Genomic DNA, 18,224 nt, shown 5'->3' with positions numbered 1-18,224 from the left:
TTATAGTTAGAAAATAAGTCATGCTCATGTTTTGACAAGCTGTTTTGAAGAGGAGCTTCTTTCTTACTCTTGTATATACTGTGGTGCTAGTGTACTACTTTATGATAACGATGTATAATTGTCAGTGCCCTCGTGTGCGCTCAAGCTTTCCGCGGCGGTTACAGGTCTGTTTGTACACGTCTTGCTCTTAATTTGGAAGCAAACTCCGCAGCAGGAATCTCTCGCGGTCCCAGAACGACGCCTTGGGTCTCACCTCTGGCTTTAAGCGACTGGTGTAATTAGCAAAGTTTTCTTTTGTGTTGCTCTCTTCATTTATGTTTTGGCTCGTCTCCCGCAGTATTTGTAGTCTGTCACTGTTAATGAGCTCGCGTATGGGCACACAAAGCTGCGAGGAGACATCACACACCCACTGCTCTCCTCGCAGTTTTAACACTCCATTAGATAATTAAGGCGGAGGGGGGTGTTTTTGTACCATTTCAGAAGAGACATTACCATTAATTAGTGTCAAAAGAAAAGAACTGTTTTGCTCAGGCACTTAAGTACAAAGGGAAACAATCTCTTTACCTTGTCATTGAAGCACTAAATGATCTCTTTTTTTTTCTTTCTTTCTGTTTTTTTTTTTTTTTTTTCACAGACCGAGACTTTCTGACTGCAAAAAAGAGGCCCGTCCAAGGAGAAGAGCTTTGTCTTGGCATCATGTGAGCTGTTCATTCCTGAGGAGCGCTCTGCAGAGGGAGAGTGAATCTACGCTCCCTTGAAGGCATTACGACCACTAGCACCCCCATCACCACTATCATCTATCCTGACTGCGGTCGTCAAAGTCACCTGTTCTTGACTCGACTTGCCTTCTGCCTCCCCTTCATCTTGAAGATAAGGAATGGCTGTGCTAGTTTCCAGCCGCCCCAACGCCTCTCGCAAATAAGGCCTTTCAGCTTGTTTCACAATACCAGAGAAAGGAAGGATAAAACCCTCTACAGTCCTCTTTTATACTTCTACCCTGTGTCTCTTTTTTTTTTTTTTTTTTTTTTTTTATCTTTGTTTCCTTAGTAACTCAACCCTCAACACACATTCACTAAAACCAGCAGGATTTCTTTTTGTCTTGGTGACCTCTACAGCAGCCATTTTAAAGGACAACAGCACTCCAGTTTCCAAACCATAAGGAGATTTTTTTATTTTTTTACAACTTTTGCCTTGCAGTATTTTGGAATATCCACTCATGCAGTGTCCCTATGGGGGATTAAACCAGTACAGGAATCCACACTGACTCCTCTTTGGCTCTGCTAGACGGTGTTTTTTTTCAGTGAGGTCTGCTTGTGACTGGAGGTGGACTGAGCCATCATGGCTGGGAAGGGCAACCCGCTGCCTGGCCCCCACCTAAACGGCTTCCCCATGCCCACCTACTCCTACTTCTTCCCCCACATGTTGGGGAGCCTGTCGCCTCCGGCCCTGGCGGGACTGCCTATCAGTGGATACAGCACCCCCTCACCAGCCAGTAAGTAAACTTTAGACTTTACCTTTGGCTCATGTTGCAGATGTGGGACTGCACCATGTTCTGGCTATTGTGCAGGATGGTTAGGAAGAGGAAGATTCAGTTTCCTCTGTGTGTGTCCTAGTTTACCTGTGCGGCTGTGGCACACGGTTTCCTGCAATGCTCCCCCACTGTGTTAGTATGTGTGTTTGTATATACGTGTGCGTGTGCGTGATGCTTGTGCCTGTTAGTCTGCCGGTAAAAGGACACTTTTATCTCATCCTGTTCACAGTTCATTCATCTTTGAACGCTAAAGATGTTAGCGTTGGTAAACAGCGAGCAGCAGCCAATCACACACACATACACACACATACACACACATGGCCACACACCCACATCGCCTCAAGCGCTGTCCTTAATTTACAAGCCCACACACATCAACACAAACACACACACATACATATTGAAATGTCAGCGTTGATGACAAGGAAGTGAGGCAAGACAGACAGAAAGGAGCATTGTTTATTTGGGGAACACAAATTTGGCTAGCAGTCCTGATGTAAATCTTAAAAAACTATCATTGTAGCCAACCTTCACGCTATAACGCCTTGTTGCAATCCATCAATAGTGTCTGTACTGACTTGCTCAAACTACATGAAAAACACGTTTTCATAACCAAAGGAAAGCAGATCTTTTGTGAATCTCAACAGTGGTGGAAGAAGTATTCAGATAACAGGGCCACCGTATATCAGCATGTATGTATTAATAGTCCTCATTACGTGCAGTGGCTGCTTTCAGAATGCAATATTAAAATGTGATATTACTAATGCAATGACCTATTTATTTTAATGTTAAAGCCGCTTTTAGAGTTTATTTTAGCTTCTTTACATCATAGTTTGCGGTATGCTTATGTTTTGCTCTAGAAGAACATCTCCATGTGAAGTGAAAGTGAAGGAATCTGCCAGTGCAATGAGATAATTTAAATACATCTCACCTAGTTTTAAGTATTTTCTGGAAGTGGATTTTAGTATGTTGAAAGACAGACAGAGCAGATTGCAGCATTAAAATAAAGATAAATCACACCTCATACTGGCAGTTTTCACCAAGTCAAACATTCAATCAACATTTTACACTAAAATTCTTGAAACATGACTTCACTTTTTGATAAAGAAGTTGAAATGATCTCACTGCGCTGGCAGATCAGTCATTTTTTTAAAGAAAAATCAGACTTTAAGGAGTTCAGTATGTAAAATCATGTTTTGCAAAGTATCTTTAAGTAAAATACTGTCCTCTAAAATGTAGTGGAATGGAATTATAAAGAAGAATGAATATATTTAAACGCACCTCCATGACTGACTACTAATCAAAAGCCCTAAAGTGCTTTGAAATCCAGTGAAACATTAAACTGGGACAATCCCTGCATCTCACAGCAGACCGAGAATCATTTACATCATTTATCTAGATGATCAACTAAACGGCTGTGGCAGCAGCAGGAATATGAACTAAAGGAATACATTCAGACCTACAGTCATTGTTTGTGTGAATTGGTGTGGACCGTTCTGGCGGACCGCGTCCTGGATCTCACAGGTTCAGACGGGGTCGTTGCATTGACTTTCTATCTGCTGGAGTTTGCGTTGGCAGTCAGCGTGGAGGGAAGTGAAGAACAGTTAGTGCCCGGCCTAGTCACTCCCACTTCCCCAATACCAGATACCCTGCCTTACTCACTAATACGGCACCTCCCGTCAGATTCCTCTTTTCACACTGTTGTTCGTGTGTGTTTCGGAATATCTGTGTGTGTGTGTGTGTGTGTGTGTGTGTGTGTGTGTGTGTGTGTGTGTGTGTGAGAGTGTAGGGCCACACTTCCCAGTGTTTGCCATGCTGGCCTCAAAGGTTGCTTCCCCTTTCCCTGGACAAACATTTCCTGTCTGTAAACACTGGAGAGCCAGCTTCCTAACCAGCAGCTTCCTAACCAGCACGACACACACACACACACACACACACACACACACACACACACACACACACACACACACACACACACACACACACACACACACACAGAAACATAAACACAATCTTTGCCCTTCGTGCTGGCTCACTTTCTCTCACTCCAGCTCCTCCTTGCATGCAGATAACTGCAGGCATAATTCACACACATGCACACACACACACACACACACACACACACACACACACACACACACACACACACACACACACACACACACACACACACACACACACAGCAACAGAAACGCATGCGTCTCCTTCCATTCTGACACAAACTCACCACCCTCACCCCGTTTCTCTTCCTCCTTCTATCCCCCTCTCTGGCAGATCAGTTCTCTCTCCCACCCTCGTGCTCAAACACTTATTTTTTTCCTTCTCTCACAATTTCACACACACACGCACACACACACACACACACACACACACACACACACACACACACACACACACACACACACACACACACACACACACACACACACACTCCAGTTTAGCCCTCACCAACCCCATTCAATGCCGAGCAGTGACGGAAGAGGGGGAAGAAAGAGAGCGGGTGCAGAGGGAGGGGGAGAGAAAGTCAGTTTGTTTGGAGCTTGAATGAGAGGAATTTACAGAATGTCAGATTGGAGGCAAGCGAGCCGAGCTTTGGGCTTAATGGATTTCAGCATTGTAGAGCGTCCAGTGGAGGATGAATTCACATGACTGTTTGAGTGTATACAGTATCTCTGTGCGTGCGTGCGTGCGTGCGAGCGTGCGTGCGAGCGTGCGTGTGTGAGAGTGTGTGTGTGTGAGAGTGTGTGTGTGCACTTGTCCTTGTGTTGGTGTCCTTGTGGATGTTGTTGTTGTCGTCCAATAAGATAGTTTAGACCTTTTTAAAAGATCTAAGCTGTGAAACATGTGAATGTGTTGTTCCATGGTGATTGGAGAGGTGTTGCATTTACATCCTGTTCACCTGATTGGCTCTCCACTGTGCCTTTGGTACATAGACACCTGTTTTTTTATGTATTTATTAGGGCTCTGCCACAGCTGTGGCCAGAGGCATTATGTTTTCAGGTTGTCTGTCTGTCCCATTCTTGTGAAGGCGATATCACAGGAACACAAACAACCACTTGAACTGAAGGTTGAACCGGTTAGATTTTGGAGGTCAAAGGTCACAAAGACCTCTCGTCTGTCCCTTTCTCGTGATCTTTTTCTCGGTGATACCTTCGGCGAATTTTTTAAAATTTGGATAAACGTCCACTTGAGCTCAAGGTTGAATTTCGGTGTCAAAGGTCATTGTGACCTCGCAAAACATGTTTTTGGTCCATAACTCAAGAATTGATATGCTAATTCTGACAATTTTACATCAAATGTTTAATAGGATAAAAATGAGAAAGTGGGGACATTTTGGACGGAGATGGATGTAAACTGCATCTTGAGTGGTTGATGGAGGAAGACAGCGAGGTGGTCATTGTAGTTCTTCCATGTAAGCTCAGTCCAAACAGGTGTGTTGCAGATATAAACCGTTCTAGAATGTGAATAAGTTGTTAGCGGTCATGAAGCCAGGACATTTTGTCTTACTGCTTAACTCATTTGCCATGAAAAAAAATCCTGTTCATCAGACCTCCTGTTCTTTTCCTTCCCTTTCTCTGTTCACACTCATCCTCCTCCACTCGTCCTCGCAGTTGTCCAGCTCTTCTGCCTCGGCCTCCTTTAACAAACCACAATAGACCAATTATTTGGACCAAGCAGAGCAGAAGGCTTAATCCAGTCCTACAACAAACCGTCTCTAGTTCTCTCCAGCTCCGGCCTCCTGGGTTATGTCTTCACATCAAATTATCTGAAAATCATCACGTTAGGTTACACACCGGAGCAGATCAGTTGCAGATATTGATAAAACATTTATTGCCTGCAGCTTTATTAGTTAACTGAATATTATCACCATGGATTGATCACACGCGCACACCCACGCCAAAACTCCACATACAATAGAACGTGCTCATTACACGCACACCCACACACACTTTTGATTAACATTTTAGATTAAATCCTTCATGCCGCTCGCCTGTATGAGTATGGATCTATCTGCTAATAACACCCCCATCTATTGATCCGGTTATTATCATTAAAGCTTCCGCAGTCTGTCACCAGCTCTTACACTGTGCTATTACATTAGCACAGTGTTAGGAGTGATCATAATGAATGGAGCCAGCTTGCTACCTGCTGCCGCGGCGGACTAATTGGCTTTTCCCCACAGAGTGCTCTTGTTTCAGCAGCCACAGTAATTGCTCTGTACAGGAGCTTTTTGCCCGGGGACGGTAACACGCACAGGCAGTGTCTCTTTTGACTTATTAGCTGGGCATTTATGACATTTATGAATGTACTTTTGGGCCACTAGGAGAAAAAATGAAAGGACATTTTCAGACCTCAAGGAAGCTTGTGGGTGTGTGTGTGTGTGGGTGTGTGTGTGTGTGGGTGTGTGTGTGGGTTTGTATCACCTATCCCATTAAGCAGCCCATGGCGGAAGGCTCTGACCATGGGTAAATATGGATATGGTAATGTTGGGCAAAGTTTGTGTTTATGTGGTGTGTGTGTGGTGTGTGTATCACCTATGTGAAGGCTCTGACCATGGGTAAATATGGATATGTAATGTGTGTGTGTGTGTGTGTGTGTGTGTGTGTGTGTGTGTGTGTGTGTGTGTGTGTGTGTGTGTGTGTGTGTGTGTGTGTGTGTTTCTGGACAAACAGGTGGTCCCCCTCTGCCCCGGTGGTCTGCAGGAATCAAGGGAGCATGTCAGTACACTCCATGGGTGGCAGAAACACACACTTTCTCACACACACACACACACACACACACACACACACACACACACACACACACACACACACACACACACACGTGGCTAGTGTGGTGGGGATAAGCATAATGACAGCGAGAAACACTTGCGGTCTGCTCCCTTTTTGGCAGTGATCCAAAGTGTGTGTGTGTGTGTGTGGATACAAAAAAAAAAACACACACACAAACAAGCTAATGACTGGGGGGAACTTTTCTATCAAGTGGCCAGGTAGCAGCCGTTTAGCCACTTGAGAAGGACACACACTGACTCACACAGAAAAACACATCACCTCAGGGGAGCTGGTTGTCATTATTGGAAAGTCATTTGAGGGTTGCCGATACTCTGATGGCAAGGATGCAGGCTTATTAAAAGTGGCGTGTAAAACACATCTAGCATAGCAGCGCAGCACTCATTCACCTCAGCTTAACGACCTTGTTAATTAACTTCAGAGCGCTGGGAGGCTGAAAAATGAGCGCAAGGACTGTCTTATTCTTGCATTTTCAAAGAAGTCATTGTCTCTGATGCTACTCTGAGATCCCGGGCAGATCACAGTTCGTTAAAGGGTTTTAGCCTTTGGTGAGTCTGATTCATACCTTTATTAAGTGACTCACAGGCTATTTCAATAATCCTTCTCCTGCTTCTTTTACTGCACATACAACTATTTCATTTCACCCTGAGCTTTTTATAATATTAAAATAAATATATAAATATTAGTGCTTCTGTGCTTCAAAATATATTATTACGCATTATTGTGAGCGTTTGAAGGACAGTACATGTACTTCTTTAGACACTTAACTGCAACCTTAAACACTTAGAAATAACAACATTTACGCAAAAAAGCATTTATGCTACTTTTACATAACCTTATTTCCTGTTGCAAAAAGGCTGCTCGTTGTCATTGGGCGTAAACTGTGAGGTGTGAAATAAATCAATGTGAGTCTAACTCCAGGGGACACTGAGCTGAGACAGGATAAAACACTCCACCTCCATTATTGATAAAATAATGCACAACTAAAAGGGGGCTAAAAATCCAGTGTGAATGCTACACCAGACTCAACTAGACGGGTCTGTCCTCAGTAACAAATTACAATATGTCTCTGGTCTCAGATCTAACAGCATGTCTATGGGTATTGTGCCTTTGCATGTGTTTGGGAATTAGCTGATTGGGAGGGGGCCCCCTCGGTGACGTTGCCGTGGATCAAAGTGTATATGAAGGCGTTCATTAGGACAACGAGAACATCGCCTAAGAAAGAAAGTCCACTGAGAAGAGAAAGCAGAAAGATGAGAGACAAACAGAGAATCAGAGAGGGATAGAGACACAGAGCCCCAGGCGAACACACACACACACACACACACACACACACACACACACACACACACACACACACACACACACACACACACACACACACACACACACACACACACACACACACACAGAGGCTTTGGCAGCACTCTGTCTCGTGCCAGCGTCATGTGCCAAAACGCGAGCGAGCTTCAGCCAAAAGGGTCTCCCACAAGAAAACCCATCACCCCCTTTTTCTTTGGCCTTCCCTCGTATCATTTCTTCCTCACTCCTTTTCTTGGCTTCAGCACATCTCTTGTTCTCTCCTTCTCTCTTCTCCAGCCCCCATCCTTCATCCCTCCCTCCATCACTAATTCCTCTGGATGTCCACTTTTCTTTCCTGATCCGCTCATCTCCTTTCCTCACCCGTCCTTCTTTCGTCATATACTTGATCGTCCTCCCCTACACGCCTCACTCTACACTCTCTCTCTCTCTCTCTCTCTCTCTCTCTCTCTCTCTCTCTTATTCTCTCTTATTGTCCTTCTTTTCCACCCTCCCTTCCTCCACCTTGGGACTTGACAGAGCTACCATTAACCTACCACCTATTTACTCCCAGCCTGTTATTTCGATCTGGTTCGAGGGGAACTGAGGCCAAATCCCTCTCCAGAATGCTTGATCCCAGTCACAGGATTTATCCCCTTAGTGGCTCGGCCAGTGGGGTCCACTACACCTCCTTACTCCCTATTTGTTATTTCCTCTTTCCTCCCCTCTCTTTTTCTTTCTTTTTTTCTCGTTCTGTCTTTCTTTTCTATCGTTTTTTTTCCCTTTCCATGGCCGCTTATGCAAATACAGGCCCTCCTTTTCAAAGAGCTGTCTAACCATAATCCGATGGATGGCTCCATTTTGAGCCCTACACACACACACACACACACACACACACACACACACACACACACACACACACACACACACACACACACACACACACACACACACACACACACACACACACACACACACACACACACACACATTTGTGCACACAGCAATGCAGAATGCTTTGCACACTCTATTAGGGATCCAGGGACGCATGCTATCTCTCATAACCATTCACACCAACTGGCACGTGCATGCACACATGTGTACGATTACCCACGCACACACACACACACACACACACACACACGCACACAAACAGAGAGAAAGCCCTCCTCTGCAGCATGGGTGTTATATTGTGAGCGGCGAGCGCTTTCAGCTGTAGTTGGGCCATGACTACTTCAAAACCCAGCAGGCTGTCGCCGGAAGCCATGCAGCACTCAGTTGGGTAAACACTCGCATAATCTAAATCTCTCTCTCTCTGATGTGCCAGCGCGAGTATCTTTATTCCTGCTCTCTTCAAAGGCGCCTTGAGGAAGTCAAGACAAGGGTAAAGCGATAAGAACTGCCCTTTTTTTTTTTTTCTCCCTCTCTCTCTCTCTCTCTCTCCTCTCTATGGCTTTCCTATCCTTTCCTTCAACCCACTCTCCCACTGACCCCCTTCTCCTTCCTTTTATCACCCACCCCCCCCCCACACACACACACACACACACACACACACACATATCTCGCTATCGTCTTATGCCCTTTTTCAGTACCCATTGCGTGCAGCCATAACTCACACTGCGGCATACATTCAAATGTCAACGACTCTCTCACAGGCATCATTCCTCTATTGTCCTTTGATAAGCGGTAGGAATGACGGCATCCGTAAAATATAGGACAGTTACCTAATGGAGGAGACGAGGGAGGGACGGAGGGAGGGAGGGAGGAAGGAAAGGAGAGAGCAGAGGGAAAGGTTTTGAGAGGTTGTGCAGGTCGGCCCTGCACAGCTCGGGAGAGTGATTGAATTATCAAGCAGAGCTTTGCTTGTTGTCCAAATGGGGGTTTCAGAGGGAAAGCCCTTTTCTCGGCAGCTAATGCGCTTTTTCAGCCCAGCACAATGGCTAGCTGTGTTGCGCAAAGGGGCTAAGAGGGCTCTGTTTCGGCCCGAGCTTATGGGGCCACCAGCTCTCTCTCTCTCTTGGCACCTCTCTAAGGGGCCCCTGGCCACACTTAACCTCAAGCCTGTCTGCTAGCATTAGCGCATAGTCTCCTCGAAGTGGAACGATAATGCCCCTGATGACAGCGTTAGCACATTAAACGACTCTGTGTAGCACAGGCTAATTAATGCTACGACAATCATTAGCATTCCAGAGATTTGTGGACACCGACCTTTCATGCTGTGGTCTATGATATTGCATATTTTTTACTTTGATTAGTCATCTGGTTTCTTTTTTTAAGTCAAGACTGTGAAGTATAGAGCCTTGACAGTGAGTTTCCATGAGTGAAAAGCCCACTGATTATCTGAATCCAGGTTTTTGATTATTAGCCATCATTTGGTAACCATTCAAGCTAGAAGGGTTGCACAATTAATCAAATGTGAATCGTGATCATGAGTATGGCTACCCACAATTAATAAGTTATCGGCTACAATAAGGTTTGACGTTTGAAATGCATGTCCGCTCACCCTGTAGCAGCAGCCTGTCTGAAACTTTCCTGTATGTTTTTTCTCCAAATCAAAAGTTATATGGTCATAATTAATGTCATAGTTGGTCGCCTTGGTTCCATGCTTGAAACTCATTATATAAGGATTTATGAAATATCAAGGGTCTGAATAGGCTCTCATATCCTGTCATCTGTTAAGCTCTATTGTAATACTGAACAATTGGACCTCTTGATACTGGAATTCAAAGAAACATCTCAAAGCAAATAGAATGTAATCTATAGAAGTGTCTTTTATTCAATTAAGTAGTCACAGCCGACACCTTTGTCAACAAGTTGTGTCACTTGTATCTTTTCTTTTTCCTCACTGTTATTGAAGGAGCAGTTGAAATCCTCAACGAGGGTTTTGAGTGAACGAAAACTTAGTAAACTTAAGCGAAAATTAAACTGAAGCCCCATCTGCAACTCAAACATTGCTTTCATCTGATTAATTCATTAACAGGAATGTGTGTTTCATCAAACAAAATACTATGGAAGGAACAATGAGTTTTCCAAATATCAGTCAATACTTTGGACTGTAACTACAAGGGGGGGAAAGAAACATATGCGCTCCAGACGGGATTAAGATCACTAATCAGCACATGCGATATTAAAATCGTTGAACCTCCCTTACATAAATACATTCCATCTGAACAGTGTTTCCTGTGTGAATGGAATGAATCCGCACAAAGCACAGATGTGGGGCGTCAATTCTTCAGTCATATGAGGTTTGCAGGTAATTCTGGGACATTTGAAACCAGAGTTTATGTCTTTTATCTTAACACAATCAGAAATAAAGTTTGGCCTTATAATAAATGAGGTACACATTGAGTTCCCTACATTGGTGCTTTATGTCTTTCTGTTAGTATGTGGGTGCTAATACACTTACTGGGATAATAAGTGTATCATTTTTCCCCCCCATTTTTTTTTCATTTAACTTCCACATTGTGTGAGTCACTTTTTCCTTTTCATGAAAGTTAAGCACACCGTTGTGCTTGAATTTCATGAATGCGGCTGCATTTTTTTCTCTTTCTCCTTAAGTTTTCACGACCGTCATCTCTCTGATCTCGCTCATTGCTCTGTGGCCTCACTCTTCTTTATTATTTTCTGGGACAAGCAGCTCCACCTCTCTCTCTCATCCTCCCTCTTTCTTCCACTGACACCCACACATATATATTATCCTTTTATCATCATGTCCAAGACTTTCTCCTTTTCACAGAGACATCCTGTAAGAAGGCTCACACTAGGTGGACAGACAGGACGTGACTAGCGACACAGCTTAGCCCTCCTTTTCAAATGGCCTTCTAAACAAATGGTGTACATTATGCCTTGATTAGTCCCCTAATTTAGTTTGTCTCATGCAACAAACTATGTTCAGGCACTAGCACAACAGCCACTTAAAATCGTGGGCCAGAAACGTGGCGGTCCGAGCGTAAACATTTTTTCTAATGTGAACTATTTAACAAAAAGTGAAGTGGCCGTGGTGTGACACACACCATAGGGAGTCTGTGAGAGTGGTTGCATGGATTATGTCTTAAATAATCTCTGCCTTTAACACAGCGTTGTGTCAGATGGATTACACTGTGAGGGATTCTCAGTGTTGCTGTTGATGGTTGTGCAACTGGTCGGATCTGTTGGAGTTAGTGAGGAATTCCACAGTCATTGACATTGACTGATCTTCTACTGCCAAGATAAAATCTTAAACCAGAACAGATACACACACACACACACACACACACACACACACACACACACACACACACACACACACACACACACACACACACACACACACACACACAGACACAAAGACCAAACGTGCATGCTTAAATTGGGAATACACTACATTAGATTGTTGCGGCAGACCTCGCAAATAGAACGTGGTTTTAAGGATCTGGTCTATCTTGAAGTTGCACATTTGGACAACACTTCTTCCTTATTCACTTAAGGAACAGACAACAACAAAAAAAATCCCACAGCAAGGCAATCCGGGAGATTATGGTTTGTCATCGGAAATGCTTTTCCGAGGACGAGGAGAGGCCGAACTCTTATGTAATGAATGGACGGCTTTAAGGGTCAGTGTGCCTATCTGATTACCCAACCATCAATAACTGATTGAAACGATGGCTAACTATCACAAACTGGAATTTTCACAAACTGTGACTCATGCATAGTGTACACCCACGTACTCTGTGACTCAACGGTGAAACACCACAGGAGAAGGAAGCAGTGGCGAGTGAATCGCCGAGAAAGACACGGAGTGGCGCTACATACCTAAAGGTCAAACCCAAGTCCTCCCTCTCTCCGACCCGGAGACCCCTCGAATCGCTCATTCTTTTGAAAGGGAGAGACAGGACAGAAGAGGAGGTTAGGAAGAGGGAGAGAAAAGATCAAGAGAAATGGAGAGAGTGAATGAGGGAAGCGAAGAGCCCCTGAAGGCATCTTAAATCACAGCAGGCCCGGGCGTACCCTTCACCGAAGAATCACCAACAGATTCACACAAATGTCCGCTGACTTGCATGAATACCTTGTTGGAAGTCTCAGGAGGCGGAATCGGCAGGGCGGGACTATGTTTCAACTTTCATCATTCGACAAATCGCCTCAACGTGTTCCTGTTTTTCAGACGTCTGTTTGCTGTTTTAATTGTGCACATGCAGTTTCAATGATCTGTTTCATCATCATGTGTTTATTTCCCTTAGAATCGAAGTGAAATGTCCCTGTTTACTGTTAACATAGAGAGAGAGAGAGAGACAGAGAGAGGGAGAAACCGAAGCAGGGAGGGAGAGGTGAGGTGGTGCCAGAGATGGGATTTCGCTGATTCAATATTTACTCATCAAACAGAACTATTTCCTGTAAGCACTTGGCCAAACTCTCGCTCTCACCGCCTCACTTTTTTTTCTCCCCGCTCTCAGTCTACTTGTGAATTATCTCCTCTTCTCTCTCTCTCTCTCTCTCTCTCTCTCTCTCTCTCTCTCTCTCTCTCTCTCCCCACTCAGGTCGTCTTCCTGGCTCGTTCCCTCTCAACGTTGTACATTTTTATTTCCTCCTTCATCTTTTCTTTCTTTTACATCCGCCCGAGGCCCATCGTCATTCTCTTCCTTTCATTTTCTCGACCCTGCTATCCCTCCGTCTCCATTAGACATTAGACACTGAATAAGCAGAGAGCAAACATCCGTCCATCCAATCCGCCCATCGTTCCAGCCTGGCTGTGAGTTTCAAATAGGGCCCGATAATCAAGCTGTGTACACAGTGTGAGCGAGCTGGCTTGACTTTGAGTTATGTCGCTTTAAATATTAAACTCACAGAGGTTCTCATGGGTGTGTGCAAGACAAGTCAGTGTGTTTTAGCTTTTCATTAAGTCCAGGAAATGTCCACACCTTTTTTAATTTTTCTGTGTGCGAGGTTGTCTTCCTTTGTCCCTTTGGGCTGTTAAACAAATGTACACATACAGCGTACTACAGCCCTGAGCGGTGCCAGAACAGCGAGTATGAGTGTGTTTCTGAAGAGCATTGGCTGGTTTTCTCCTGGGGAGACAACTATATGGCCTCTCTGAAAAAAAATGTAAGGCGCTCTGGCAGATGTGCTGTCAAAACTGGCGTCTTTCACTTCTTTGAAAAATAGCCTTTATGTCAAAACCAGCTCGCTTGGACTGAAGGTACAGATGGAAAGTAGTGGAGGAGCTCCAGGGGAAAACGTTTCAGAGAGGAATATTTTTAAGTCTTTATCATGAAGGTAGTCGTCCGTCTGTCAACGCGTTTGGTGCGGCTTCTTCTACCGTATGCCCAGAAGCTGACGTCGTTTTCTCTTGTGGTGCTCAAGCGCGTGTTTCTGCATGTGCATGCTTGCACATCTGTCCATCTCATACTGTGTGTGTGTGTGTGTGTGTGTGTGTGTGTGTGTGTGTGTGTGTGTGTGTGTGTGTGTGTGTGTGTGTGTGTGTGTGTGTGTGTGTGTGTGTGTGTGTGTGTGTGTGTGTGTGTGTGTGTGTGGCTGTTGACTCATCCCACCCAAAGTTGGTACACTTGGACCATGGTGCTGTAGCTGAATAGACTCCATGTGAATGGGGCCCCATTCCAGACAAAACGTCCTTGGTTGTTCATTAAAGTCTCTCCATTCTTCCCGGACCTCTTCCTTTTCTTTCCACATTGCTGTGTTCCTCTCAGAGGCTCTTAACCTCCGCTCCCATTAATTCTCATAGTCTTTGGAGGGGGGCAGTTTCATCCACATGCAGCTGTAGACCTAATTAAAGCCCCTCTTATTTATCTCCATCTTTACCGTTCCTCCAACATCTTTGGCCAATGGGCTTGTGCCCATTGTACGCGAATGATAAGTTGCATGGTGGAAATTGAATTATAGCACTAATGCATTCAGCGGGTACTTCAGATAGCAAAACCAATTTCCTGATGCACAACAAGCCTCTCAACAAGCTTCTCTCCTCCACTCTGAGATGTTTGTAATAACAGAATAATACTGTTCTGTTCCTCTCTCTGAACATACACTAACTATTTTTTTTTACTTTTGTGGTTGCAAAAAGAGATACATGGACAAAATTGCAAAAAGCTCCCATTGGTCAGGGTTTGAGTACATGAACAATGTCACATGATTGGTTGAAAATCAAAGGAAACTGTGGGTCCAGTTTATTCCCCAAGCAATAGTTCAACATTTTGGGACATTTTTCATTCTTGTTTGCTTTTTCTTCTTCTGAAAGTTGGATGGAAAGATTGAGACCATTATCATGTCTGAATGTTCAATATAGAGCGGCCACTTGTTGCTGGTTAGCTTAGCTTAGCATAAAGGAAACATTGGGAAACAGCTAGACTAGCTCTGTCCAATGGTAACCAGATCTGTCTATTAGCGCCTCTGAAGCTCATTAATTACTATGTTACATCATTATTAATTAGTATATCATATCTCCAACTGGCTGCACAGTAGCTTCATGTTTACCAAACAGAGTTTTATAGATACCCTCATCTTACTGCTGGCCAGAAAAGCAAATAAGCATATTTCCCCAAATGTTAAATTATTCCTTCAGCTTGTAGTGCCATCATCGACAAAGGTTTGCAAGATTGTTTTATATGCCGGCGCTGCTACACGCAAAGGTCTTCACAGGGCTTTTACTTTCGTCAGGAGTACCTCAGGTGTTGTGTTTCAGGACTCTGAGAAAGCAATAGAATGAGTGCTCTCTCACACACACACACACACACACACACACACACACACACACACACACACACACACACACACACACACACACACACACACACCACATTTACACACTGTTCGCTCCACACTCGACTTCAAAGCTAGCTGTCCCTTGAGGAACTTCAAACGCTGGGGAGGCCATTAAAAGACAAAAAATATTTTCTGTAAGGTCGTGATTTATTTGATTGAAAAATGAAACCACTAACCCAACAGACATTATTTTTCCCTTCCCAGGGCCTGCTTTACCAGGCAGATCCTAAATTGCTACCAGGTGGGAATCCTCTTAAGAGCAGAATGACTCAGACCAAAGAGCAAAAGCCCTCTTGTCTCCCAACCTCTCCTTTGACTGCATATCTCATTTTGTCTCTGTGTCTCCGTCTCCATTGTTTTCTTTATTGGTTGCATCTTCATTAACATGAAAAAAATAAATGCACAAACATGAACTAGTCTGTTTTGAGCCGCTGATGTTTGGGGGTAGTGTAAGCAAACAGACCCTCAAAACCATCAGTCAATGAAGAAAAGATAAAAGAGATGAAGACCTTTGGTGTGTGAGAGAAATGAGGAGGCAGTGAAATCCAAGCCCCTGAGAGAGAGAGTGATGGATTTGATGGAGTGTGTGTTGTGAGACCGAGACAGGTGAAAAGTTTGAAGGACTGAATAAAGAGAGTGGCGTCCTCTCATGGAGAAGAGAAGGGTGAGGAGGAAGATTAGGATGAAGCACTTGAAAGAGATAAGAGATAGATAATGGAATGCCGGCATACAGACTCAGGATGTTACATTGAATCCCTGCTATTTGAATATCAAATTATGCTAATGAGAGCATACGAGGGGCAATGGTCAATTTTGTTGTTCGGAAGTTTGCTTTTCTTATTCCTTGAATAACTGATCAAAAATGGACAAAGCAGTGTCGCGTCAAGATATAGTCATCGCAGATACATTAGGGTTGGATGGCAGACAATTATACGCTATGTCGTAATGTAACAGAATGTACCACGCAGCTGACTGGAACAAGTGCACGCTTTTTGGGGAAACTCACCAGGATCCCCGGTTCTTTCTGTTAGTTTCATAATTAAATGTGTAAAGCCCCAGGATTTTTTTGCTCAACTTGAAGCAGTTGATACCCACAAGGACACTTCTTCACTTCAGTCTCAGAAGAATCTGCTTCTTTTCATGACCGCTCGTAGCTTTCTTTTGACTTTGGATGCAATTGTGTGTCTAAAATTCGATTCATGTTCAGCCTGAACATACCATAATAGCCTCTGAAGATGGCTGGCCCTTCATTTCTTCTTGTGAAGAAAAGCAGCCACTAGAACATCCACTCGTCTAACAATTGATATAAGTACCAATGAGTTCCATCTGAGGATTGGTTTTAATTATAACTAATCAATGTTTGCACTGTGTGTACACATTTCACTCCATCTTTATATTTGCAGCAAATAAGAACGTTATGGGGTATTCTGTGGGATGCACACTTGCACCTAAAGCATTTATTTAGCCAGAGCCCTGTGTTGTTGTTATGTCTTATTGAAATGAACGATGACGCCTGCGTGTTTTGCTGCAGACAGAACTGGAGTTGGTGTTTGCTTTGCACATTAGTTGGGGTTTGTGCTTCTGTGAATGTTGGCTTGGCCTTGTTTATCTGTGTTTGTTTGAGTGGAAAGGAAGAGAGACTGGGAAAAGAAAGGAAAAAAATAAATGTTTTTCACAGCTTCTAGGCCGACATTTTCATCAGCAGTCTCGCGGTTAGAGCGTAATGGCCACTCAGCACATGAGTCACTCATTTCGAGTAAGTCTGTCTTTGTGTGTGTGTGTGTGTGTGTGTGTGTGTGTGTGTGTGTGTGTGTGTGTGTGTGTGTGTGTGTGTGTGTGTGTGTGTGTGTGTGTGTGTGTGTGTGTGTGTGTGTGTGTGTGTTGTCCTTCCATGCGGACGGTACCCCTGTTTGTTTACTAGTGTGTGTCTGTGTGTTCCTGTGTTTTTTGCGTGCGTGTGCAGCCCTGATGAAATTGCTCCTCCTCCTCCTCTCCTCCTCCTCCTCCTCCTTCTAATGTTATCTCACTTCCTCTGGGGGCCCCGACAAACCTACCAAACAGGGAGAAAATAGAGCGCTTTATTGGGACGCCTGTCAGGACTCCCCCTGGATTTATGGCCAACAGACGGTGTTTATCACTTAGCCGAGAGGGGCAGAGTATAAGAGAGGCCGGGGGGCTAAAAAAACTTTGGGGGGGGAGGAAGAGAGCGATCCTATCCCCCTTTTGCATGAAGAACCGATCAAACTGACTGGAACCGGTCCTGAACAAAGGGATCATTAAATGATTACACTGTTCACATCTTGAACACATTCACAGGACAAACTAGTGCCACTAGATGAAGTGTGTTGAATTTGTTATGTCAACTGTTCAAGATTGTCGGAAACTGAATGCACATTTTTGTTCATTTGCAAAAGGCAAAGACAAATTTTGTTGATTTGATTGATCAACAACAGGTGGGGACAAGGTGCTAACAGAGTGGAGTCATGCTCTTCCTTGCATGGAATTAGCATCTGTTGGTTCTTATTATAGGATTTTGATGCTGTGGAAGGTTTTGTTCCGCAGCCCTTTATTTACACTGAATTCTTTCTGTTTACGTCTTCATTATGGTGTTGGAGGTCCAGGCGAACAACAGTGAAAATGTTAACAAATGTTCGTGTTAACTACATCGGCATTGTATTTAACTTGGGCTGTGACAGTATCGTTAGTACTGAAATGTTTTATCCAAAGAAATACGCCCGAAAGAGATAAACTTTTTTTCAGACAACGTCATGTTCTCATGAACGTGGGTTGTACATTGTTGTCTTTGTCTTCCTATGTTGAATGACTCGAGGACAAGAGGCAAGGTACACTCTCCA

The 18,224-nt window shown here is 44.1% G+C and overlaps 1 protein-coding gene across 2 annotated transcripts in view; it reads left to right on the top strand.

Moving 5' to 3' along the window:
* Positions 1-1,022: 1,022 nt before the first annotated feature.
* Positions 1,023-18,224, top strand: part of raraa (retinoic acid receptor, alpha a) — a 75,648-nt gene continuing 58,446 nt past the window's right edge. For both annotated transcript variants that reach the window (XM_054598517.1, XM_054598515.1), the window contains exon 1: positions 1,023-1,492. In XM_054598517.1, coding sequence (XP_054454492.1) covers positions 1,339-1,492 — 154 coding nt within the window. In that variant the 5' untranslated portion in view covers positions 1,023-1,338. The remainder of the gene's footprint in view (positions 1,493-18,224) is intronic.

This window comes from Anoplopoma fimbria, chromosome 5 (genome assembly GCF_027596085.1).
Source record: "Anoplopoma fimbria isolate UVic2021 breed Golden Eagle Sablefish chromosome 5, Afim_UVic_2022, whole genome shotgun sequence".
Taxonomy (NCBI): Eukaryota; Metazoa; Chordata; class Actinopteri; order Perciformes; family Anoplopomatidae; genus Anoplopoma; species Anoplopoma fimbria.
The sequence above is the reverse complement of the archived record's forward strand: the minus strand, read 5'-3'. Positions and strand labels throughout refer to the sequence as shown.